The following is a 27,523-nucleotide window of genomic DNA, read 5'->3' as shown; positions in this document are numbered from 1 at the left end:
ACGGGAGTTTAAGGGGCATGGAATCCTTTGGCAGATAGGAAGGACCTTTGTTGGTGGACTTTGGAGCAACGTAATCCTAAAGCAGACTCTCGTTTCCCTCCACGGCCTCGCTCTGCCCCCTGTTGGCTGCATCGCTCATTGTACTCCCGTGTTCAAAATTATTTCCAGTGAGAACAGGAGTAGGTAGAAAGGGGATATCAGGATTTCATTCCCAGAACTACTTTTTCCATGGAAAATGAACCCGTTTGGGTAAATCTTGGGCCCATCCTCCCGCAAAGAGCAAGTGTCACACATATTCTGATGTCAAAGGCTACGCCAGTCTGGGCGTTGGGCGGCAGACCAAAATATCAGATGAGAGGTGTGGAAGTTATCGGCAACTTAGGTGACAGGAGCCAAGGAGGGTCTACCCGCCATGCGCACCCCATTGTGGTTGCCCAGCGACTGCGGGGCGCTCAGAACGGGGGCGTTGCTCAGAATGGTTCCAGGGACCCGGTTGGGCAGGTCAGTTTCTCTGCAGGAGGCTGCAGACGCTCGTCCTGGGACATGGCCCCAGAAGCTCCAGGTAGACGCGAGGGTCACAGTTCGCGCCCTCTGGGTGGGTTCAAAGGGCGGGATCTTTTGCTGTTTGCTCCTCCTCGGGACACCAGCCACCTCTGCCAGTGAAGGCGGCTCGGCTGTCTTTGCCAAGCCGGAGGGGCAGCGGCGAACTGCTGAGCCAGCCACTGTGGTCACGGGCCCCCTCCGCCAGGCCGACAGTCCCAGGCCAGGGGCGGCCGAGGAGCGCCCCGCCCCCGCCGCCGCGGCCCGGACCGAGACGCACACGCTCCTTAATCCCCCGCCCCACGTTGCCCCGGCGACGGCCCAGACGAGCAGGTGATGCATTGACAGCGAGCAGATGGTCCCCCGCGGAGGCGAGCGCGGCCCACAATGCGCCCAGCGCGGCGATCCCACTGCCGCCCTCCCCCGCCCGGCCGGCCCTCTGCGGCCCGCATGCTAATACGGGTGGTGGTGGCGGGCGGAGGGGGGCGGGGGGTGCGCCGCGGGGGCGGGGCCACAGGGGCTGCGGAGGGCACCCCGGCCGTGCTCTCTGCGGTGCGGCGCGCACCTCGGCCTTGTGAACGCGGTTCCTAAATCCCTGCCCCAGAAGAGTTCCTCTCTTTCAACTCCCCGAGACACACTCTCCTCCGCCCAGCCTGCTCCGGCTCTCTCCTAATTCCCCCCAAGTGGTTAATTTCCATTGAGATAAACGCTTAACCCCCTCCTTTCGTGGCCTCACCCCTCGTCTGCAGCCCCTACCCGCATCTGCTCCCTGCTGGCATTTAATATTCAATCTTGGAAGACCAGAGGAATGGATTTACCATCACACATTACCCCCTCGCCCTTGCCCACTCCCTGCTTCTTAGAGTTGGCGCTGACACTTGCTAAATGTGTACAGACGTATTATTTATCTCACCGCTCTACCCCCCTCCCCGCAACCCCATGCTTCAGGATCTCTTAGGCAGCTTCTCTTGGCCTTTCTTCCTGGAATTTCAAAAATAAATCACTCTTCCCCCGCGACTACCGTGCTGCTCCATCTAGGGAAACCCTCCCATTCACATACCCTCCTCCTCCCATTCATTTGACACCCCCCCCCCCTTCTCTACCCTATTCACCGCTGTGTGGCAAATTGAGGCGATCTTCTAGTAAGGGCATGAAAACTGCTAGGCACTATTCACAATTTTAATACTAACTTCATAGCTGTCACATAAATTCATTCCCGAGCCTACCCTATAATGGCCAAGAAGAAACTTTAAGGGAAAAAAAAAAAAAAAAACCCACAAAAAAACAACACTGAAGACACTGCTATGGTGTCTTTCTTTGATTTGCAGGTGTTTTTTTGAAACTATTACTACAGTAACCATAGATAGCTTTTTCTAGCTGTCACATAGGGTGCTTTAAAAAAATCCTCCTTTTTATTTTACAGTAGATAAAAAAAAAATGCCAATAGGCTTTTAAGAAAAGGAATAGAGAGAGAAAGAGAAAAAGACTAGTGAATAAAGTTAGGATAATACTAGGTCACAGAGCTGTCGAAACTAATGTCATAGTGCGGCTGCTGGGCAGGAGTACAGAAAACTTCTTGTTTCTTGATTTTTATGGAGATTTGGTCTAAGGCACGGAGCACTCTCTGAACAGGTTTAGAACAAGTGGCAAAGAAAGAACTCTTCACAATAAACTCCCTTCTGATGGGCTTTATGCCCGCAAACACCTGTGATTTACAAAGAGGCATTGCAGGGGACAAAGGGAGGCGAGAGGGTCAGGCTTTGTGGGGAAATGATGCCTCATGTACCCATGGCCCTAAGGGATGGTTGTTTTATTTTAAAACTTGTCTTGGATGCTTGCTACACAACCTCACAATGAGAAAAGAAGCATTAGACTCTTCTAGTGCCGCCTAATGACTTCTTCAAATGCTTGTAACTCATTTTGAACTTTCATTTTGATAAGTTCTCAAACTGGAGAGTATTGCAGTTGCCAGAATTCAAGGAAGATCGACTTACGTGAAGACAGGAAAGCTAGAAATCATTTCATCAGACTTAGAAATAAGTGTTCAGAATGTTCACTTGAGAGGTGGACAAGATTTGTGTTTATTAATAATTTTATGAACTTTCTTCCTCTGATGAGTTTGATAATTTTATGTCCGTTTCCTTTCCATTTCTTGCTTCCTCCCCCTTCTCCTATTTTTTGAAGTTTTATTTTCATGACTTCTTATGGATTTGGCTCTCTCTCTGTTTTCTATAGTTTCTTTCCCTCTAATTTAGGGGTTCAGGCAAAACGTGAAAGCACAAGGCAAGGACATAGGAATTACATACAAGTCAGGGAAAATTTCTTTTGGACAGGGTGACCAAAGAGAGACCCTTCAGAGATTGCTTGTCTAAAACAAGGGAAGGAACAGAGGGAGACTCAAGCAAGTGGAGGTCTGTGAAGAGGCCCTAAAACAGGAAAGAGCTTCAGGGGTCCCGAGTCACTGAGAGAAATTTGGTGTGCCTGCACACTGGGAGTGGGAGCTGGATACCGTGAGATCAGGCGGAGACATGGGAAGTTGTGTCAGGCATGAGAAAAGACTGGATTTTACTCTAAGGGAAATAGGGAGCTACTGAAGAATTTTAAGAGACTCTTAAGAGAGTTTAAGAATTTTAAGAGAGAATTTAAAATCCTTAAAGACAATTTTAAGAAGATCGTTACTGCTGCTGTGAGGAGTGTGGATAGAATGATGGAAGAGTCGGAGGTGTAATAGCTAGTTAGGGAGATGATAGAAGGCTTTTGTAATAATCCAGATAGGAAATGATGGTGTCCTGGATTAAGGAGATGCTACTGAAAATTCAGAGAATGGATGGATTTGGGACTTAGCTTAGAGAAAGAACGATAAGACGTGATGAATGAGAGTGTGTGGGTGAGGTGATGGGGGAAAGAGAAACCAAGGAGAACTCATAGGTCTGAACAACTTGGCAGATGGTGGTTACATTATGGAGATGGGGAGTGACACATTATGGACGTTAAGGACTGAAAAAGAGTATGAATCAAGAATTCTGTTTCAGGGGCGCCTGGGTGGCTCAGTGAGTTAAAGCCTCTGCCTTTGGATCAGGTCATGATCCCAGGGTCCTGGGATTGAGCCCCGCATGGTGCTCTCTGTGCAGCGGGGAGCCAGCTTCCTCCTCTCTCTCTGCCCGCCTCTCTGCCTACTTGTAGTCTCTGTCTGTCAAATAAATAAATAAATAATCTTAAAAAAAAAAAAGAATTCTGTTTCAACATGTTAATTCTGAGGAGGCCACATAGAGATGGTAGGCTTAGGAGCCAACACCTGATTGACCCTATGTTGTCATCATTCCCTAGGCTTCTCAGGATCAGTTTTGTGGCTTGGCGTGAAGGCATGAGCGGGCTAATAAGATTCCTGGCCTCCCGAATCCCAACTGGATATCCTGAGACAGCTGGTGGTTAGCATCACCAGAGTTGCCGAGAAGTTATGAGCTGGAAGAAGAACCATTAACGATCGTGGTCGAATGACTGACATGAATAAGCAGAAGCTATGAAAACTGGTCCAGGAGGAGGACGTAATTTGTTAGAGAGAGAGAAGGTGGCGGGGGGAGGAAAGTTCATATTAAGAAGCTGTAATATGTGGGGTCCCTGGGTGGCTCAGTCTGTTAAGCTTCTGCCTTCGGCTCAGGACATGATCCCAGGGTTCTGAGCTTGAGCCCCGCATAGGGCTCCCTGCTCAGCAGTGAGTCTGTTCCTCTCCCTCTCCCTCTCTGCCTGCTTGGTCTCTCTCTCTCTCTCTCTCTCTCTCAAGTATATAAAATCTTAAAAAAAATCTTAAAAAAAAAAAGCTGTAATATGTGACTAGAGAAATATTAGAGGGAAGATCTGTGCAGCCATGCACTTGACGTCTTTACAGTTGCTTTTGACCCAGGCTGAATCTCTTCTCTTAGGCTGTGAAACAACAATGACCTGCAAATTGCTATAAAGATGATTTAAGAAAAAAGGACAAACCACAAGCACATAAAATTGGGAATGGAAAGAGGTCTCTAATATGTTAGGGGTTATGTTTGGGAAGTCAGTAATTCCTTTCCCCCCTTCAGGGTCCTGCTTCATAGAGTAAACATCTGTTTTGCATCAACTTCTCAGCTCTGTTAATGTAGGCCAGAGGACTCTCACAGTAAAGAGCTCCCTGGTAAAAATGAATTGGGGATTGAGGCTTAACTTTTAAGCTAGCATGGGTTTCCTACTCTCTCCATTCTGAGTTGACTAAAGATAACTCACAAGTCACAGTGGAGAAGCTGAGTAGATGAAATAGTGTCTGGGAGGCATATTGGCCGTAGTGTGAATTCTGCTTGCCATGTAGAAATCAGGAGCTTGCCAGAACCCAGGTCTGTTGTGTCTGGACACAAGAAAGCAAAAGAGGAACCAAGAGGGAAGCCTGAGTGTCTCAACTGGTTAGGAGTCTGCCTTTGGCCTGGGTCATGATCCCAGTATCCTGGGATCAAGTCCCACATTGAGGTCCTTGCTCAGCAGGGAACTGGGCTCCCTCTGCGTGATGCTTCCCCTGTTTGTGCTTTCTCTCTGTGACAAATAAACAAATAAAATCTAAGGAAGAAGAAGCAGCAGCAGCAGCAGCAGCAAGATAAAGACACACAGTGAGAGATATACCCTTATTACTTTTTAAATTTTATAACTACTGGTAAATTTGGCCCAATAATTTCTTTTTTTTTTTAAGATTTTATTTATTTATTTGACACAGAGAGAGAGATCACAAGCAGGCAGAGAGAGGCAGGCAGAGAGAGAGGAGGAAGCAGCCTCCCTGCTGAGCAGAGAGTCCGATGGGGGGCTTGATCCCAGGACCTGAGATCATGACCTGAGCCGAAGGCAGAGGCTTCAACCCACTGAGCCACCCAGGCGCCCCTTGGTCCAATTATTTCTTGTGAAGGAGGAGTGTTTGTTTCTAAATTTTCTCTAGAGAAGTGGAATAGAAGCTACTATACCTATAATTCCAAGGAAATAGAATGGATAAACCAGTTTTCTCTTGCTATAGTAAACAAAGATTTAAAATATAAGAAAACACTGTGTAGAATTTTGTGTTGATCTATCCAACAGCCTCAAAAATTATTATATTGTATTAATAGGCAAAATAATTAAAATCAACTCAAGGAGAAATGGAAGACCCAACTAGAATAGCCGTCATGACAAAAATAAAAATGGTTTCAAATAATTGACTCTAAAAAAAGTCTCTGAGCCCAGACAGTTTTACAAATGAGTTCTTACAATGTTTTAAAGAATTAGAAGTTCCACATTATAAATTATGTTGAATTAACTAATTGGATGCCAAATAATAGTATAAAATTTAATTGTTAAAGACATTAATAAAGATAAGTTGAGGGGCGCCTGGGTGGCTCAGTGGGTTAAGCCTCTGCCATCGGCTCAGGTCATGATCTCGGTGCTCTGAGATCGAGCCCCGCATCAGACTCTCTGTTTGGCGGGGAGCCTGCTTCCCCCTCTCACTCTCTGCCTGACTCTCTGCCTACTTGTGATTTCTGTAAAATAAATAAAATATTTAAAAAAAGATAAGTTGAAATAGATAATAAGGGTTTTCTATTTCTAAGGAAACTGTAGATGAATTATCCCATATTATTATCTATACTAACCAAATACGCTGGATAAAATATTTTAAAAACCAAGTATCAGTGAGTTAAGAACAGTGGAATAAACTCCAAAAATATATAAGAAAGACAATAATTTAAAAGACAGAATAAAAATTAATCAATCAGAAAATAAACATATAAACAGGATCAATAAAAATAAAAGTTGGCTCTTTGAAGAGGATAATAAAATTGATAAGCCTCTGGCAAGATTTATCAAGAAAAAGGAGAAATGCAATATAAATAACATTAAGAATTTTAAAAGGAGCATATACTGAATAGATTAAAAACACAAGTGGATATTACATACACTGTAATGTCAGATTCGGAAACTTAAAAAATAAAAATTTCTTAAAAAACACAATTTACCGAAATAGACTCAAAAGAAATAGAAAACATAAATAGCCTTAAAATCATTAAATAGATTAAATGAGTAGTTAAAAAATTTCCCCACACTAAAAACATCAGAAGATGGTTTTACCAATATAATCATCCAAATATTTAAAGGGCAGGTGTTTCAATCCTATGCAAACTCTATCAACAATCAAAAAAAGAGAGTATTCTCCAAATCATTGTATAAGGGTTACGTAACTTGATAACAAAACAAGGCAAGAATATTATAAGGGAGAAAAAAGTCAATTTCCACATGATCATTAAAGAAATAAAAGTAAATAAAACAAAATATTATCAGACAAAATCCAGCCATATGCTAAAAAAAAAAAATACATTATGACCAAGTTGTTTTTATTCCACGAAGGTCCAGTTGGTTTAATACTAGAAATTTGATTAATGTGACATCACTTTAACAAGTTAAAAGGAAAAAAAAATGATCATCTTACCAGATGTAGAAAACACATTCAATAAAATTGATCATTTCTTTCTAATGAAAAAGCAAACAACTCATCCCTACCCCAAAGGCTTTGCAAATTGGAAATAGAAGGGAATTTATTTAAGCTGATAAAGCAATCTACAAAGAATAAATAAATAAATAAATACACCAAACTTTGTATTTGTTGGGAGAAATGTATAGATTCCTGTTTACATCAGGACCAATCAGGCATACATAGCTTTTGCAAAGGCTGAAGCTTATGTTGTTTTGGAAGCTCCGTCTCCTGAGGGTTAACAACTTGTCATGTGTCAAAATTACCTCCTCTATTTTTTGCAACTGCAAGCACCTTTTTTTCCCCAGCACCTTTGCAATGCAATTTCCTGTCTTAACTTCCTTTTGATTGAAATACTTCATAGTTCAATCCTCAATACCATAATTTAAAATATGTACCTATGTAAAAATATGTACATATATAAAATATGTATTTTTTATAATTATAAACTGCATATGATAATAAACATAAAAAATTTGAGACTTAGAGATTTAGGTTATTTCATTCTGAGACCTTCTTTTAGTCTTTGGTAGTTTTAGGTCTATGGCAGAACTGGAAAGTTGGTACAGAGATATCCAATATATCTGACCACACAAAAGCCTGGCCTCTCCATGGTCAATGTCCTCCACCTAAGTTGTACCATTGTTTTAATTGATAATCCTATAATGACACATAATGTCACACAAAGTCCATAGTTCCCATTTAGGGTTCATTCTTGGTGTTGTTCTATGGGTTTGGACAAATGTATAAAGACATGAGTCCATCATTATGGTACGACATAGAACACTGTCACTGTCCCCCAAATCCTCTATTCTCTGCCTATTCATCCCATCTCCACCAGTCCCTGGCAACCATTATCTTTTTACTGTCTCCACAGTTTCACCTATTCCAGAATGTCATGAGTAGTGCATTTAGTTGAAATCTCAGTATGTAGCCGTTTCAAATTGGCTTCTTTCCCTTAATAGCACACATTTAAGCTTCCTCCATGTCTTTTCATGACTTGATAGTTTCTTTTTATTGATGAATAATATTCCATTTTCTGGATATATCCTAGTATGTTAAACCATTTACCTACTGAAGGACATCTTGTTTCCTTCCAAGTTCTGGCCATTATCAACAAAGCTGCTATAAACATACATTCATGTGTAGGTTTTGTATGGACATGTTTTTAATCTCTTCGAGTAAATACCAAGAAGCATGATTGCTGGATTATATGGTAATATGTTTAATTTTGTTATTTTAAAATCTTTTATACCAATTTATTGAAAGTGTTTCTCAATTTCACTAGGCTTTCCCTCTCTACCTACAATACTCTGTAAATCTTAATGATTTTTAGAGCTCACAGGGGCTGGTGCAAGCAACCTTTATTTGCTTTAGTAAATAAAAAATAAATGTGTCTGTGGGAAAAACACAGATGTCCAATATTACAACAGCTGTTCAACACTATATTAGAGATGTAAACTAGTGAAATAAGATAAGAAATTTAAAGTATAAAAAATTGAAAGGAAGAAACAAAACTCACGTCGTCGCAAATGGCAAGATTTCATTTCTTTTGATGGCTGCATAGTATTCCATTGTGTATAGATACCACATCTTCTTTATCCATTCATCTGTGGATGGACATCTAGGTTCTTTCCATAGTTTGGCTATTGTAGACATTGTTGCTATAAACATTTGGGAGCATGTACCCCTTCGGATCACTACATTTTTATCTTTAGGGTAAATACCCAGTAGTGCAATCGCTGGGTCATAGGGTAGTTCTATTTTCAACATTTTGAGGAACCTCCATGCTGTTTTCCAGAGTAGCTGCACCAGCTTGCATTCCCACCAACAGTGTAGGAGGGTTCCCCTTTCTCCACATCCTCGCCAGCATCTGTCATTTCCTGACTTGTTAATTTTAGCCATTCTGACTGGTGTGAGGTGATATCTCATTGTGGTTTTGATTTGTATTTCCCTGATGTCGAGTGGTGTGGAGCACTTTTTCATGTGTCTGTTGGTCATCTGGATGTCTTCTTTGCAGAAATGTCTGTTCATGTCTTCTGCTCATTCCTTGAATGGATTATTTGTTCTTTGGGTGTTGAGTTTGATAAGTTCTTTATAGGTTTTGGACACTAGCCCTTTATCTGATATGTCGTTTGCAAATATCTTCTCCCATTCTGTCAGTTGTCTTTTGGTTTTGTTAACTGTTTCCTTTGCTGTGCAAAAGCTTTTGATCTTGATGAAATCCCAATAGTTCCTTTTTGCCCTAGCTTCCCTTGCCTTTGGTGATGTTCCTAGGAAGAAGTTGCGGTGGCTGAGGTCGAAGAGGTTGCTGCCTGTGTTCTCCTCAAGGATTTTGATGGATTCCTTTCTCACATTGAGGTCCTTCATCCGTTTTGAGTCTATTTTCGTCTGTGGTATAAGGAAATGGTCCAATTTCATTTTTCTGCATGTGGCTGTCCAATTTTCCCAACACCATTTATTGAAAAGGCTGTCTTTTTTCCATTGGACATTCTTTCCTGCTTTGTCGAAGATTAGTTGACCATAGAGTTGAGGGTCTATTTCTGGGCTCTCTATTCTGTTCCATTGATCTCTGTGTCTGTTTTTGTGCCAGCACCATGCTGTCTTGATGATGACAGCTTTGTAATAGAGCTTGAAGTCTGGAATTGTGATGCCACCAACTTTGGCTTTCTTTTTCAATATCCCTTTGGCTATTCGAGGTCTCTTCTGGTTCTGGTCTCTTATTTTTTCCATTTCTTTGAAAAAAATGGATGGTAATTTGATAGGAATTGCATTAAATGTGTAGATTGCTTTAGGTAGCATAGACATTTTCACAATATTTATTCTTCCAATCCAGGAGCATGGAACATTTTTCCATTTCTTTGTGTCTTTCTCCATTTCTTTCATGAGTACTTTATAGTTTTCTGAAGATAGATTCTTAGCCTCTTTGGTTAGGTTTATTCCTAGGTATCTTATGGTTTGGGGTGAAATTGTAAATGGGATTGACTCCTTAATTTCTCTTTCTTCTGTCTTGCTGTTGGTGTAGAGAAATGCAACTGATTTCTGTGCATTGATTTTATATCCTGACACCTTCTTAAATTCCTGTACAAGTTCTAGCAGTTTTGGAGTGGAGTCTTTTGGGTTTTCCACATATAGTATTATATCATCTGTGAAGAGTGATAGTTTGACTTCTTCTTTGCCGATTAGGATGCCTTTAATTTCCTTTTGTTGTCTCATTGCAGAGGCTAGGACTTCTAGTACTATGTTGAATAGCAGTGGTGATAATGGACATCCCTGTCGTGTTCCTGACCTTAGCAGAAAAACTGAAAGTTTTTCTCCATTGAGAATGATATTTGAGGTGGGGTTTTCATAGATGGCTTTGATAATATTGAGGTATGTGCCCTCTATCCCTACACTTTGAAGAGTTTTGATCAGGAAGGGATGCTGTACTTTGTCAAATGCTTTTTCAGCATCTATTGAGAGTATCATATGGTTCTTGCTCTTTCTTTTATTGATGTGTTGTATCACATCGATTGATTTGCGGATGTTGAACCAATCTTGCAGCCCTGGAATAAATCCCACTTGGTCGTGGTGAATAATCCTTTTAATATACTGTTGAATCCTATTGGCTAGTATTTTGGTGAGAATTTTTGCATCTGTGTTCATCAAGGATATTGGTCTGTATTTCTCTTTTTTGATGGAATCCTTATCTGGTTTTGAGATCAAGGTGATGCTGGCCTCATAAAATGAGTTTGGAAGTTTTTCTTCCATTTCTATTTTTTGGAACAGTTTCAGGAGAATAGGAATTAGTTCTTCTTTAAATGTTTGGTAGAATTCCCCTGGGAAGCTGTCTGGCCCTGGGCTCTTGTTTGTTTGGAGATTTTTGATGACTACTTCAATCTCCTTATGGGTGATGGGTGTGTTCAGGTTTTTCTATTTCTTCCTGGTTCAGTTTTGGTAGTTTATATGTCTCTAGGAATGCATCCATTTCTTCCAGATTGTCAAATTTGTTGGCATAGAGTTGCTCATAGTATATTCTTATAATTGTCTGTATTTCTTTTGTGTTGGTTGTGATTTCTTCTCTTTCATTCATGATTTTATTTATTTGTGTCCTTTCTCTTTTCTTTTTGATAAGTCTGGCCAGGGGTTTATCAATCTTATTAATTCTTTCAAAGAACCAGCTCCTAGTTTAGTTGATTTGTTCTATTGTTTTTTTGGTTCCTATTTCATTGATTTCTGCTCTGATCTTTATGAATTCTCTTCTGCTGGGTGGGTGTAAGGTTTCTTTCTTTTTTCTCCAGCTCCTTTAGATGTAGGGTTAGGTTGTGTACCTAAGACCTTTCTTGTTTCTTGAGAACGGCTTGTACCACTATATATTTTCCTCTCAGGACTGCCTTTGTTGTGTCCCACAGATTTTGAACAGTTGTGTTTTCATTATCATTTGTTTCCATGATTTTTTTCAATTCTTCTTTAATTTCCTGGTTGACCCATTCATTCTTTAGAAGGATGCTGTTTAGTCTCCATGTATTTGGGTTCTTTCCAAATTTCCTCTTGTGATTGAGTTCTAGCTTCAGAGCATTGTGGTCTGAAAATATGCAGGGAATGATCCCAATCTTTTGATACTGGTTGAGACCTGATTTATGACCCAGGATATGATCTATTCTGGAGAATGTTCCATCTGCACTAGAGAAGAATGTGTATTCTGTTGCTTTGGGATGAAATGTTCTGAATATATCTGTGATGTCCATCTGGTCCAGTGTGTCATTTAAGGCCTTTATTTCCTTGTTGATCTTTTGCTTGGATGATCTGTCCATTTCAGTGAGGGGAGTGTTAAAGTCCCCTACTATTATTGTATTATTGTTGATGTGTTTCTTTGATTTCATTATTAATTGGTTTATATAGTTGGCTGCTCCCACATCAGGGGCATCGATATTTAAAATTGTTAGATCTTCTTGTTGGACAGACCCTTTGAGTATGATATAGTGTCCTTCCTCATCTCTTATTATAGTCTTTGGCTTAAAATCTATTTGATCTGATATAATGATTGCCACCCCTGCTTTCTTCTGATGTCCATTAGCATGGTAAATTCTTTTCCACCCCCTCACTTTAAATCTGGAGGTGTCTTCAGGCTTAAAATGAGTTTCTTGGAGGCAACATATAGATGGATTTTGTTTTTTTATCCATTCTGATATCTTGTGTCTTTTGATTGGGGCATTTACGTTAACATTAAAGGTAACTATTGAGAGATATGAATTTTGTGCCATTGTATTACCTGTAAGGTGACTGTTACTGTATATTGTCTATGTTCCTTTCTGATCTACTATTTTTAGGCTCTCTCTTTGCTTAGAGGACCCCTTTCAATATTTCCTGTAGAGCTGGTTTGGTTTGCAAATCTTTCAGTTTTTGTTTGTCCTGGAAGCTTTTAATCTCTCCTTCTATTTTTAATGATAGCCTAGCTGGATGTAGTATTCTTGGATGCATGTTTTTTTCCTTTAGTGCTCTGAATATTTCATGCCAGCTCTTTTGGCCTGGCAGGTCTCTGTGGATAAGTCTGCTGCCAGTCTAATATTTTTACCATTGTATGTTACAGACTTCTTTTCCCGGGCTGCTTTCAGGATTTTTTCTTTGTCACTAAAACTTGTAAATTTTACTATTAGGTGATGGGGTGTGGACCTATTCTTGTTTATTTTGAGGGGGGTTCTCTGCACCTCCTGGATTTTGATGCCTGTTCCCTTATTAGGGAAATATTAGGGAAATTCTCTCCAATAATTCTCTCCAATATACCTTCTGCCCCTCTCTCTCTTTCTTCTTCTTCTGGAATCCCAATTATTCTAATGTTGTTTCATCTTATGGTGTCACTTATCTCTCGAATTCTCCCCTCGTGGTCCAGTAGCTGTTGGTCTCTCTTTTGCTCAGCTTCTTTATTCTCTGTCATTTGATCTTCTATATCACTAATTCTTTCTTCTGCCTCATTTATCCTAGCAGTGAGAGCCTCTATTTTTGATTGCATCTCATTAATAGCTTTTTTGATTTCAACTTGGTTAAATTTTAGTTCTTTTATTTCTCCAGAGAGGGCTTTCATATCTCCCAGGAGGGTTCCTCTTATATCTTCCATGCCTTTTTTAAGCCTGGCTAGAACCTTGAGAATCATCATTCTGAATTCTAGATCTGGCATATTACCAATGTCTGTATTGACTAGTCCCTAGCCTTTGGTACTGCCTCTTCTTCTTCTTCTTTTTTTTTTTTTGTGGTGAATTTTTCCACCTTGTCATTTTTGTCCAGATAACTGTATATGAAGGAGCAAGTAAAATACAAAAAGGGTGGCAAAGGCCCCAGGAAAATACGCTTTAACCAAATCAGAAGAGACCCCAAATCATGGGGGAGGGAGAAAGGGGATAAAAAGAGGTTCAGAAAAGAAAAAAAAAAGAAACAATTAAAAAAAGAAAACAAAGAAAAAATATAAAAAGGAAAAAAAAATATATATATATTAGATAGACTAGTTAAAAAACATTAAAAAAGAAAAGGGTAAAAGTTAAAAAAATTTAGCAGCAGAAGAAAAAAGTTGAAAAGAAAAAATAATAAATTAACTGCAAGACTGAAGAATCTTGGGGAGCAAGCTATGAGTTCCGTGCTTTGCTTTCTCCTCCTCTGGAATTCTGCTGCTCTCCTTGGTATTGAACCTGCACTCCTTTGTAGGTGAACTTGGTCTTGCCTCAATTGTTGATCTTCTGGGGGAGGGGCCTCTTGTAGTGATTCTCTCAAGTGTCTTTGCCCCAGGCAGAATTGCACCATCCTTACCAGCGCCTGGGCTGAGTAATCCGCTTGGGTTTGCTTTCAGGAACTTTTGTTTCCCGAATGCTTTCTGTAGGGTTCCGGAGGACGGGAATGAAAATGGCGGCCTCCCAGTCTCCAGCCCGGAGGAGCTGAGGGCTCGGGGCCCCACTCCTCAATGTGTCCTGAGAGAATAACACCCAATCACTCCTGTCTCCCTGGCCTCTGGCTGCACTCCAAGCTCACCCAGACTGTGACCAGTTCAAGGTAACCCTAAGCTGAGAGCTCACTCCTCAGCTCTGTCTCTGTAGCTGGCTTCCCCATTCTAATACCTGCAAGCCCTTCCCCATTCTAATACCCAATCCTTCTGTGACCCTGCAGGACCTGGGGCCATGCTGACCCCACATGGGCTTCACCCTGGTTTAGCCTCTGGAGCAATGTCCCTCAGCAGAACAGACTTTTAAAAGTCCTGATTTAGTGCTCCATTGCTCTGCCACTTGCTGGTAGCTGGCCCCTCCCCCCCATGGTTTATCTTTCTGTCACTTTGGATTCACTTCTCCGCCAGTCCTACCTTTCAGAAAGTGGTTGATTTTCTGTTTCTAGAATTACTGTTCTTCTTCTTTTCAATCTCCCGTTGGATTTGTAGGTGTTTGCAATGTTTAGATAAGCTATCTAGCTGATCTCCTGCTACCTGATGTATTATCAGCCTGCTACTTCTCTGCCATCTTGACTCTGAATAGCATTTCTGTACTCTGCAAATCACTAGAAAATTTTTAATTTGAAAGCTATTGTTTATAATGTGAAACAACCAAAACCAACAAAACAACAAAACCCAACAATACTTAGGATTGTATCTTACAAGAGGTGGTCATGAACTTTATATAAAATGGCATAACATTTTATTGACAATCTTTGGAAAGAAATATGTTCATATTTAGGATGGCTCAACATTAAAAAAAAAAGTCAGAATTCCCCATCGTTGCAACATTGTAAACCTGCTCTTCTTTCTCCATCAATCATTTATAGGGAGTTGAACTCACCAGATGGATTTCTAAGTGACATACTATGGAGCAATGGGAGAAGATGCACTCCTGCTGACTATGTATCAGAGGACCCTTAACAACAAGGATGCAGGTAGTGTATGAGAAATAATACACTTTTATACATTTTAGCTTCATTTCAGCCAATAATTTTGATTCTTAATTTAGTGCCATTTGTTGTATTTTGGAATATTCTCTTGGTTTCCATATTTATCCACATTATTGTGAATTATAGCATAATTTTACATGCCCTCATAAAAAATATATGTATTTTTGCCACCCTAGGGACACATTGTACCTCAGCTAGGAAAACCTGGAGACACAGCCCATGTTTCCTTTACCATTCTTTCTTTTGTGTACTTGTAAGGTGACCCTAGACCATTGGGGTGGGGCACGTGTACTCACTTTAAAGTAACCGATGTTGTTCTTGACAAGTTGCGTGAGTCAAAGCTTTTCAGTACAGAAAGAAACTTTCTGGCATAGAAGGAAAGCAAGAATTGTCTGGTAATGTTAAGAATGATATTACACAGATTTCTATTGCTGCTGTAACAAATCATCACAAACTTAGTGGTTTAAAACGATGAATTTATTATTTTACAATTCTCTAGGTCCTAAGTCTGGCATGGGTCTTACCAGATTAAAATCAAGGTGTTGGCAAGGTTACATTCCTTTCTGAACACTTTAGGAGACATTCTATTTCCTGGCTTTTTCCAGCTTCTAGAGGTTACTCGCATTTTGTGGCTTATATCATTTTATTCCATCTTCAAATCCAGTAACATCAGATCGAGTCTTCCTTATATCACTCTAACCTCTTTTACCTCCTTTTCTAACTTTTTAAGGACACTTGAGATTACACTGGGCCCACGTAGATAATCTAGGATAATGTCCCATTACAGGGTTCTTAACTTAATCATATCTGCAGAGTCCCTTTCACCACATAAGGTCACATTTTCTCAGGTTCTGGGGATTAAGACATGGACATCCTGGGGGTGAGTTGGGTGAGTGGGCTGTTTAACGTCACTTCCTGTCCCCTTCACCTGCTCATTCTGCTCTGGCCACACTGTCACACTCCAGAGTCAGTACTCATTATTCCCGTAGTGTAGAATGCTGTCCCTTTCAAGGCTGTCCCCTTTAATTTGCTCACATATCTGCCCAGATATCCCTTCCTCAGAGGGCTGGCCTCTACCTGAAGTCCATTCTGTGATTTTCAACCTCTTACTATGTTTCATTGTTCTCCATAGTGCTTCTCACTACTCTCCGGCTTCCTTTCTGGAAAGTAAGCTCCTTCTATATAACTGACTTGATCACTTTGGCTCTCCTGTACCACCCAGTGTCTAAGCCAGTGCCTGGCACATAAGAACTCAAGTAAAGGCATGAATGAATCAATTTCTTACTTTCGTCTTTTACTTCAGTGAGCTGGACCAAAATGAAATCTCTATAACTCAAACTATCAGTTGAATTCAAATCGAAGTACAGAAAGCATGACCATTACACTTAGCTATTTCACTGAGAGTGCTATTTGAGTATATAGTCTAAGTAACCAGATTAAGACTAACATCAGTTAAGTGTGAACTTGATGTTCATCAATGTTATGTTTCTGTGAATGCTCCTATTATTGGTTATAACTTTTGAGACTAGAGATTGATCATAATGATGACAGTAATAATTACTATCACCTTTATTGCCTTCTATGGAAATGCCTGGTACTAAATCCTTTACATGGATTCTTTTATTTAATCTTCTCACTCCATGACATCACAGAGTGTACACATTTACTGTTTTGTTTACCCCAGAAAATTATTTCCCCCTACTCAACACTTCTTTTGGGAAACTACTTCTCACTTCCACTGAGTGGTCCTAGAGGCAGCCCATTTACAGTACCCCAGCTATGCATGGGCATGTGACCCTGTCTGGGCCAATCAAAGTGGGGGTCTGGAGGTTGACACATAACCTCTGTCAAACTGATCAGAATTCTTCCCATGATTTTTTGGACTCAGGCTGGGAAGAGAGGTTTCATTTTTCTCTTGAGTCAAAAACTGCCAAGGATATGAGCCCACAGCTTCCTGTGGTCTGTGGAGAAGTAAATCATCAGAGAAAATGGAACAAAGATTAGAGTTGAAAAATCCTCACTTATACATTATATATTTTTTATTTTTCCTGTTTTACCAATGAACAAACATATTTCAGAACAGTTAAATAATTACCAGAGCTCAAGTAGCTAGTAAATAGCTAGTAAATGAAGGACTCTGACCCTAAGTCAGCCTAACTGCAATAACCATCTTTTCTTTCCCTTTGCTGTACTATGTCCTGGTACCCCAGATTCGTTAAAGATAGCTACTCTTGCCCTTCTACCTGGTTACCGAAAACACACAGCAGGAAAAATTCATGCTCTGCAGTACTAGAAGGGGACATTAAAAAAAAAAAATCTATACATCTTATATTCTGATACATTTGTTCCCTTGAGGCTCAAGGACTCGCTAGAATGACAAATATGTTCTATATTTTGTACTAATTCCACTGGAGTGGGAGTGGCTTCTTAGACCTTTGTGTTGATAAGGATTCTGAGGCTTCATCTTGGCTAGCAGAAGAAGAAGTGGAGGAAGTGGAAGAAATAAGCTACTCATTATCTCTATGCTTCATAATGTTTGATAATTTGGATGACATTTTTGGAACTATTGAGCTATAAATTGTAGCCTACACCTTTTTCAGGGAGTGGTGAAAGAAAGGCTCATTATTCAGTTCAAAGAATGTTTCAGTTGTTGGTCAAGGGCTCACCTGTGTTCCAGGCCAAATACCTTATTTATCTCTTCTTTATCAAACACCTTTTACAAAACTCCCAGACAGCCCTATCCCACAGGGGATAGGGGCAGCAACATGACCTGAATTTTTAGATTCTAGAACTGAATGTCATTTATTGGAACCTCTCTTTTCTGGTGAAGGGGTGCTAAATCACAGCCACCCTGAAAAATTGTCATGTGCTGGTATTGTTGAAGGTTTTCTTACAATCAAATTGGGCCTCGCATTTTGTTGGGTGGAAGTTCCATTTCTTCATCTTTGGTCCAAGTTACTTAGCAATGGCCATCAAACTATGCACCCACCATATTGTTTTGCATGTTTGACTAGAACATTGACAGATTAATAGGAAGGGTAAATAGCAGAGCACAACTGCAGGGGCCCAGTGTGGGGTGGCAGGATTGACTGCTCTGGACTTTGTTGTGTTTGCTCAGAGGAAGCCACAGCAAAAGCCTGCTGGGAGGAGGTGACCCGGGTCACAGGCGTTTGTTTCTTGTCTCTATAGAAAACAATTGTCTTCTCAATGGAAGATAGCTTTTTCTGAATCTACATGGTTCCACTGAGGAGGAAGCATTTGCCATTCCAGGGTGCTTGCTAAAACACACACATACAGATAAAAGGCCACACAAAAGTTCAAATTTACTGTATTTCCCCCGAGAATCCTTTGTCTGATGTGAACCAGCCTAACTTTGGAAAGTTTATCTAGAGGGTCTCTAAACCTTCACTGCTTCATGGTTAACTCCCAATATTTGATGTCTTTAAAGTTTTTATGAAGTTTCGAAATGATCCAACCACCTTTCCACACCTCTGATTGATGAGTGTGGAATCCATTTCACGTTTAGCACTGTTGACTTTGTAGACTCTGGCTTTGCTGGAAAGCTATTTTGATCTCGAAATTGTTCTATTTGGAATTAATATGAGTGAAATATGTAAATGGTGAAGAAAAGTCTACTGTGCAAATTTGAATCAACCAAAAGTAGTGTAGTGGATCTATTTAAAGGTGTGAACTGTGTTTCTGGTTGATAGATTTTATTTGTTTGTTTTGAAAATGGCTGATTTTATATTTGCAGAGTTTTAGGAGTTTTTGGAATCAGGTTTATTTCTAATAGAAGAGTTCAAAGGGTTCCACACTGATTTTTGATTAGTATTTCTTGATCTTTCTCTGTGTTTCTCTCCCTAATACATAATAATATATATTGCAAATAAATAACATGTAATCATTATTTTTGCTATATACATTATATCTATATTCTACCTACCTACCTATCTGTCTATCTAATCAGCCAGACCTTCTTCTGGATTTGGTGGGAAAGAGGTGTGAACAGGTGGCTCTTTAAAATTCCTCTTTTTGGTACTTTAATTAATTTTGCTTTGTCATGCTCAACTGCCTGTGAACTCTATTCCACCATCTCTCTCCATCTTCACTTCCTTTTCTCTCTTCTTCACACTTTTGCTTACTTTTCTCTTCTGCCTTCCATCTCCCTAGAGCTCAGATCTTGGATATTGTATGGAAATGTTACTACTGGTGGTTTAGTGGAAGCCATTTTAATTCCTGGCTGTTTACTTCAGGTTCCACCGAGTTATATGTACCTCGTCAGCAGAAACCCACCATGTGGGGAAAACACAACTCAAAAAACTCTGAGGAATAAAAATTTTCATGACACTAAAAACTGGGATCAATCTGAGAATGAAGAAAAAACAAGGCAGCTGCACTTCTATGAGAAACACTCTTTTATGGCATTAAAATCCTCTGACTCTGTGCTACTCCAAGCATAGTTCTTGTCCTTAGGGAGCTGACAGACTTGGGTTGAGGCATGAGGACAGATCATTATTCAGGAGAGTTATAAAACAGCATATCCAGTGCCATGGTAGAGTGACCCCAGGAGGCTGTGACAGGCACAGAGGAGACACCAACTCTAATTTCTCAAGATACAAGAAGATGCATGTATAATTGTTTGCCTTTGTATTGCAGCTTAATTTAAACTCCTTTGCAAGGCATAAAACAAAGCAAGAGCAAATATTTAGTTGATACCTGTATTGTAGACACATGATAAGCCTTGGGGAAAGAGCACTTGACTGTGGATGTAGAAATCACATCTGTCACATTCTCTGTGTAGGGTGTGAGCCTGACACTGATCCTGGGACTCCATGAATAACTGTGGAATGAATAGATGCATGACACAAAGCCCAAAGACCTTAATTACCAGTTATCAGCTGTGTAATCTTTAGCATGGCTGTGGGTCTCTCCAAGTGTCCCATTTCTTTACCTATCAGATGACTCCATAATGTCTGCCCATGTTCCAGTATGATCATAAAGTCAAGTCCTATTTATTGAGGACCTACTATGTGGTAGGTACTAGTCTAAGGATTTTCATGTGTTTGCTCATTTCATCTCCACAATAAAAATATGAAGAAGGTAATACTATTAACTCCAATTTACAGATGATTATGTGTCATCAGTTTTTTTTTTTTTTTTTGGACTATAAAGTCCTTTATCATTTAAATAAAAAGCATTGCCATTAATATCGTTCATATTTCCAAAACAAAAGCATGGGAATAGTCTTCTAGGACGTCCTATCTCTTGTCTGTGACTCTCTGGCTGTCCTACACTCAATTCTGACTGGGAGAATATTTTTGATATCCATTTTAATTAAGGATCTTTGGATCATAAAGAAGTGAAAGCATTTCAAATTTTCAGGAAGATCAATAGGTCTTTATTTTGAGTGTACATGTTACTGGAATTGGAAAGCCAATTCCCAGAATGCTAGCAGGACAAGCTGCCATGCGAAGGGCCAGCTTCTCTTTGACAGAGCACAGGGCCTCTGCTTCCCCAAATGAGCCCTCCATTCTCCTTTCTTTTCAGTGGCATCTTTGTGTTTTTCACCATTGTTCTTTGTCACCAAGGCCCTTCCAACTCCAGTGATGCCTCAAAAGATGGGTTACTTCCCTGTTGTATTCATTCTAGTTTATGTCTTTGGTCCAGCATATTTTCTCATGCAAATTCACCTCACAACTCTTTAGTCACCAGAGGGTCTGAACAAGGAGCAAGGAGGGATCAGCAGTGTTCTGTGCCCTTGAGCCTCCTGGGGGCTGTGGCTGGTTCCTTTCTAGAAGGAGAGGAAAAAGGCAAACCTGAGACGGACATCTGTCCTTCATCTTATTCCTGTCCAGCAACTGGATCTAGTGTGAACTGAAGCATCAATTTTATTGTTTGCTAAATTTACCCAATAGAGCTTTTTTTGCAGAGTCTCACATTACAAAGGAAAGAGGTGGATAGAACTTTTTCTTTTATTAGTTTCAGAGGTAGAATTTAGTAATTTATCAGTTGCATATAACACCCAGTTCTCGTTACATCAAGTGCCCTCCTTAACATCTATTACCTTGTTACCCCACTCCCCACCCACTTCCCTCCAGCACCCTCAGTTTGTTTCCTAGAGTTCAGTGTCTCTTAATGTTTGCCTCTCTCTCAATTTTCATCTTATTATATTTTTCCTTCCCTTCCCTATGTTCATCTACTTTGTTTCTTGAATTCCACATATGAGTGAAATCATGTGATATTTGTCTTTCTCTGACTGACTTATTTTGCTTAGCATAATACCTTCTAGTTCCACCCATGCCATTGCAAATGGCAAAACTGCATTCTTTTTAATGACAGAGTAATAACCCATTAAACACACCCTCCCCCCACATCTTTTTATCCATTCATCTATTGATAGAGGTCTTGGCTCTTTTCATATTTTGGCTATTGTGGACATTGCTACTAGAAACACTAGGGTTGCATGCAGCCCTTTAAACAACTGTGTTTATATCTTTTGGATAAATATGTAATGGTGCAACTGGAGGGTCATAGGGTAGCTCTATTTTTAACTTTTGAGGAACTTCCACACTTTTTCCAGAGTGGCTGCACCAGTCTGCATTCCCACCAACAATGTAAGAGGGTTCCCCTTTCTCTGCATCCTCACTGACATTTGTTGTTTCCTGACTTGTTAGTTTTAACCATTCTGACTGGTGTGAGGTTTTGATTTGTATTTCCTTGAGTGGTAGAACTTTTAAGGATTGTTTCTAACTGAAAAAAAAAAATTAAATGAAAACTTTGGTTTTTAACCTGTCGTTAAATAAGAAAATGGTCTTGGGGTAATGACTTCCCAGATTTTAAGTCCAATTAGAGAAGGTGCAATGATTTTGTAGTGTCTGTGTTGTCAACAATTAGCAACAGGTTATGTAATTGATTTGATACATTACTACCTACGTTTTAAAAAATGGAAAATAAACAGAAAAGAATAGGGGTTAAGGTGCTGTGTACTTGAAGGTATTCATTGTTTCTTGGCACTTTTATTGCAATAATCTATGTGTGGTCGTGTTCATTGGTCATGGTGGAAGATGCATTTTTAACTATGGGATGTGACCAAAAGATCTGAAAAGTACTGATAATGGTTAACACCTGAGTCTGGGGTCCTGTGGTTCCTGGTTCAAATCTTGACTCTACATTTTGGAGCTATGTTACTTTGCCTCACTGAACCACAGTTCCCTCTTCAATAAAATGGGTTAAGAATATTAACTCATGCAAACAAGATGCTAAGGTAATGCGGGGAAAGTGTTTAGCATAGCATTCAAATAAATGGTAGCTTTAAAAAAAAAAATTAAATTGACCTCTGCTAATTATTACTTGATTGAATGTGGAAAGTTTCTGGAAATTCTGTACATTCAAGATGTGGATAGGCATCAGGAACTGGGAAATTGATGGCAAACAAAAAATAGCACAGAAAACATTTGACATTTTAATGTCATCTGGAAAATCCATTTCTAGGCCCCTTCGTGTTCTGGGTGAATTTAAGTCTCTTTTTCAATGCAACCATCAACAATATTCATACTAAATATTGTTACAAATGCCCCCAATCCAATCCTCAGAGATTTTTGGAAGTAAGGTAGGGGAAATGGTAGTTCATGGCCTGGTGAGGAAAAGGAAGAAGTGGAGAATAGTTGTCTTAGTCCATCAGGGCTGTTATAACAAAATACCACAGACTGGTGGATTGTAAACAACAGAAACTTACTTTTCTCAGTTCTAGAGGTTGAGGTCCAAGATCAGGGTGCTGCCATGGAGGAATTCTTGTGAGGACTCTCTTCTGGGTTATGGACTGCTGACTTCTTGCTGTGTCCTCTTGTGGTGTGAGGGGACTTCTCTGGGGCCTCTTTTATTAAGGGCACTAATTCCATTCATAACACTCCTCACGACTTCACCACCTCTCAAGGGTCCCATCTTCTAAAACCATCACACTAGGCATTAGGATTTCGACATATGAATTTGGGGTGTGGGGGAAAGTCACAAATATTCATAGCATTAATGAAATAAGATGGGGCTATTTCAGGTACTTAGTGGTGTGCGACAAATGCTTCAAACATATTGTCATAAAACAGCAGCATTCTATTATGCTCATTAATTGTGTGAGCCAGGAATTCAGCCAAAGCACAGAGGGATGGCTTGCTTCAGTTCCATGATGCCTTGGGCATTAGCTTGGAAGACATGAAAGCCAAGGTTGACTCAAATGACTGGGTGCTGGAATGGTCTGGAGACTTCTTCACTTCTCTGTCTGGCATCTGGGCTGAATGACTTGAAGGCTAGGTTTAGGTAGAGCAGTCAATCAGCACATCTATTTGTAGCTTTTCCATATGATGTGAATTTCTTCATCATATGATGGCCTCAAGAGTGGTCAGACTTCTTACGTGGTGGCTCATGGCTCCCAGCACAGGTATTCTTAGCGAGTAAGGAGGAGGCTGTATTGCCTTCTGTCACCAGGCCTTGAGCATCATGTGGCATCACTTCTCCTGTGTTCTATTAGTCAAAGCAGTCACAAGCTTGTGTAGATTCAAGGCGAAGGGCCATAGAACCACCTAGCATCAGGAAGAATTTATGACTGTTCTCAAGACATGACAGGGTCAGATGGAGAAGATGTTTGAATGCAGAAATTAAAAGGTGCTTTTAGATGGGAAAGGTGGTATTACAGAGAGTCTTCAGTCAGGCCATGACTTTCATGTTCTTGTCATAAAAGGCAAGAAGGGAGGCAACTCAGGATGAAAGACAAAGAGGCAGGAAAGTGTCATTCGTATTTGATTTTAGATTGTCACTTGAGATATTTTCAGAATGGACTGAGTTTCCTCCTGACAGTTGGCTCTATTTAACTCAGAAACAAATTTGAATTTTGGGACCCTTCTTCTCCAAAAGGACCCTGTGGGAGATGTGGAAGTTGATGGTGAACTGCGGGGTGCGGGAGTAGCTGTCTTGTGCACTGCTGTAAAGATGTGGACAATGGATGGGGAGGAAGTTTATCAAATGAGCATCAGAAGTCTCTTCTATATCTCCATCTCTGCTTTGCAAAAATGGGATGGGAATTAGAGAAATTCTCAGTTTTAGTTCCAAGTTCATCACTAAATGTTTGCATGACCCTGGACAAACCACTTCACCTGGTGGATCATGTGCTCTGTGAGGTCACTTTCAGTTCTCAGTGACTGATTTCATCCCTTCCCAAATGGGCCAGATATGTTAATTTTATGAGCAAACCAAGCTATACATAATGCATTTTCTATCTATAAACTGAAAAAGTCACTTTCCATCTGTAATTTTGCCTGTCAAATGAGCACAGATTAAAAACTGAATGTGGCTGAAGGGCATTAATATGGGACTCCTGTTCTGTCTAATGGCTGCAGCTTTTCTGGAAAGCAATTTGACTCAATTTTATGTACCAAGTATGTTGACATGTCCATATCTATTGATACCATTCATCTCTTCTGAGAATCCATCTTAATAAAATAGGGTGTGAGACCAAGATTTCTGTACAAGGATGGTCCCTACAATGTATTTATAGTTATGTAATAATGGGAGCCACCGCTGTGGTCCCCTAACAGGAACATTCTATGACTTACAGTGCATACAAACAATGATATTAGGTGACTATAAGAATCAAATTAAAAAAAAAAAAGGATTCATTCACAATAAAGTTGCTTACAGTAATTAAATTCTGGACAGAAAAAGACTGGAAGAGGGCACCTGGGTGGCTCAGTAGGTTAAGTGTCTGCCTTTGGCTGAGGTCATGATCTGAGATGGAGCCAGGCATCCGGCTCCCTGCTCAGCCAGAGTCTGCTTCTCCCTCCCCCTCTGCCACTCCCCTTGCTGTGCACTCTCTCTCTCTCTCTCTTTTGCATGCACATGCTCCCCCCCCTCTCTCAAATGAATAAATAAATAGTCTTAAAAAAAAAACTGGAAGGAATGGAGTCAAGATGTCTAGATAGAATTATTGGTGATTTTATCCCCTTTTGAGTTGAAAATCTTCATAATCAGAAAAGAAAATGAGTAGTATTGATAGATGTCTTTTATGTATTTTTTTTTTAATTTCCTTTTTGTCTTGCTCTTGACAGAGTGCCCTAAAAGAGAGCTGTCAGGTTAAGACCTCTCAGAATTTGAGTCTTCGGAACACCAAGCCTTCTTCCTGAACCCTCGCCAAACTCCTTGCTCCCTCTCCCATCCAGCTGGGCTTCCCTCCCTGGGCGCTGGCTCTGAGGTTGTAAGGTGGGGGAAGCGGGCAGGACAGAGGTGTCCAGCAGGTCCAGTGGGGAAAAACGTTTAGCAGCGGATCTGTGAGTGGCTGTGGGAGACTTGCAGGCACCAGATAGCCTGTGGGCATGCATGTGGTCTCCCTGAAGGAGGCCTCAAATCTCTGCAACTATTAGCTAGATTTTACTGCAGTAAATTACCCTTGCTCTGCAAGAACATTAACAAATTACCATGAAAATGCTGTCCTCACCAGCACAAATGTCTCTCAAACACTCACTTCAGTGGTTTTTTTTTTTTTTTTTTTTCTGCACTATAAGATTCACTTGTTAGTTCTACAGAAAAGGGGAGCCTGAGTCTCATAATTTGCACTTTGGGTGAATTCATCCTCCCCCTCTTTTTTCCCCCATAGGGTTTGTTTTCGAAGCCGGCTTCGCTTGTAAAAGACAGGAGCAGTTCTGTGGGCACTTAAAATGGGGGGAGAATTCCAAAGTTGGTGCCTCCTGTTACACACCAAGAATGAGGAGATTGCCTCTTCGTCTGAGTGAGAGAGGTCTGAGTTAAGATCAGTGAGAATTTTACCCATAACACTCTGATTAGGAAAACCCCCACAGTTTACATTCTAGAAGTTTGCTCTCTGGTGGATAAAATTACTTAACCATTCTATGAATAACTATCACATGCATTACGTTTACAGTTCTTTGGAGAATAAACACCTTTCTTCACCCAGGGAATCTTAAGCTGTGTAGAGGGTAAGTCTGGGATTCAGAAAGGCAGGCCCCATTTATGAGGAGGAAGACCATACTTTGCACATCAACTCCTCTCTGAATGCTAGCTAGAATTTTAGGCTTTTCTGAACATTACATCTCATTAAGAAGTAAAAGCTGGCTTAAAAAAATCAGAAGGGTGATGAAATAAATAGCAGGTTATGAAATAAAAAATAGTATTCAAAATAAACATTTATAGGTTGAACTTCTGTTACCAATTAAAGTTTTATTCTATAAGTGCAATCATGTTCAGACATAAGTTATTTTGGGGGAAATGTTATATGATTTATTTTGCATTTTTGAGAGTTCTTGTTTTTCTACCCATTCCACCCCTTGAGACTAAGTTAGAATTTTAACATGGCATTTCAGAAACAATGGCCTTGGAAGCCAGTTTTCAATTGTGAGAGTCAGGTGTCTGAGAGAGAAAAGATCCTTTTGAATTCTAAAGACTTTCCTAGCAATAATGTTGGCAAAGTGACCAGAGCTTTATCATTACAGAGTAGATGGATCCTGGAAAAATTATCTGGCAGCTTCCTTCCAGATAGACGAGAGATAGAAAGACTTTCTAAGCTAGGGAGAGGGGGAAGGGGAGGGCTGATGAGATATGGAAGGGAAGGCCCAGAAGATGATGGGCTGTGAGAGAGAGAGAGAGAGAGAGAGGAAGCAAAATGAAGCAGCTCTCATTTGAGAGGGCTGTAGGGGAAGTGAGATCCTCAGTAAGAATCTGGGTTCAGATAGAATAGTCTTCTTAATGTGTTCTTCTAGATCAGCATCATCAGTTGAGAACTTGACAGAATTCCAAATCTTTGGACCCCACCCCAGACATACTGAATCAGGACTTCTGGGATGGACTTAACGACTTATATGTTAACAAACTGGTATTGGTTAGGTATTGGTGTGTAACAAATTATGCAAACCTCAGAAGCTGAAAACAATGGATATTATCTTTCAGTGTTTGAGGGTCTGGAATCCGGGAACATTAGCTGAGTGCCTCTGGTTCAAGGTCTGTCATGGGGCTGTGGTCAAGCTGTTGGTTGGTCTGCAGTCATCTTGAAACTGATGTAGTCTTAGAAGGGATAAAAAATGACTTCTGTGTTCTATTCTTAAGAGGTGGGTCGTGACTTCAGCTCACATTGGAGGGTATTACACAATGTATGAATACTAGGAATGAGGGATCATTAGGGATTATTTTAATGGCTGTCTACTACAAAGTTCTCCAGGAGACCCTGATGCACTTCAAGTCTGAGTAACACTGAGTTACAGTAAGAGGTCAAGAGGACCATTCAGAAAAAAGTCTGAGAATATAAGGAATTTTGTACACCATGGATTAGGGATTCCAGAGGGCACAAAGAAAGGACTTAGGGTTGTAGCTTTGAAACATTTTTGATGGTGTCCCACATTAGAAAATATATTTTTCATCCTTATCTCAGTAACACACACACACACACACACACACACACACACATGCACATCCCTGCCCCCACAGCTGCACATAACAATATTAATCTCATTACATGTGATGTATTTCCTTTTCTACTGTATCCTGTCTTACTCTTTCATGTTCAATCCCTTTGCATTGTACTCC

At 40.3% G+C, this 27,523-nt stretch overlaps 1 protein-coding gene across 1 annotated transcript in view; it reads left to right on the top strand.

Moving 5' to 3' along the window:
• Positions 1–463: 463 nt before the first annotated feature.
• Positions 464–27,523, top strand: part of C8H12orf42 (chromosome 8 C12orf42 homolog) — a 148,898-nt gene continuing 121,838 nt past the window's right edge. Inside the window, 2 exon segments of the mRNA XM_059186689.1 lie at positions 464–562; positions 14,822–14,929. Of these exon segments, the coding sequence (XP_059042672.1) occupies positions 14,924–14,929 (6 nt within the window). The 5' untranslated portion in view covers positions 464–562; positions 14,822–14,923.

This window comes from Mustela lutreola, chromosome 8, assembly GCF_030435805.1.
Source record: "Mustela lutreola isolate mMusLut2 chromosome 8, mMusLut2.pri, whole genome shotgun sequence".
NCBI lineage: Eukaryota > Metazoa > Chordata > Mammalia > Carnivora > Mustelidae > Mustela > Mustela lutreola.
This window is presented reverse-complemented; position numbering and strand designations above follow the sequence as displayed.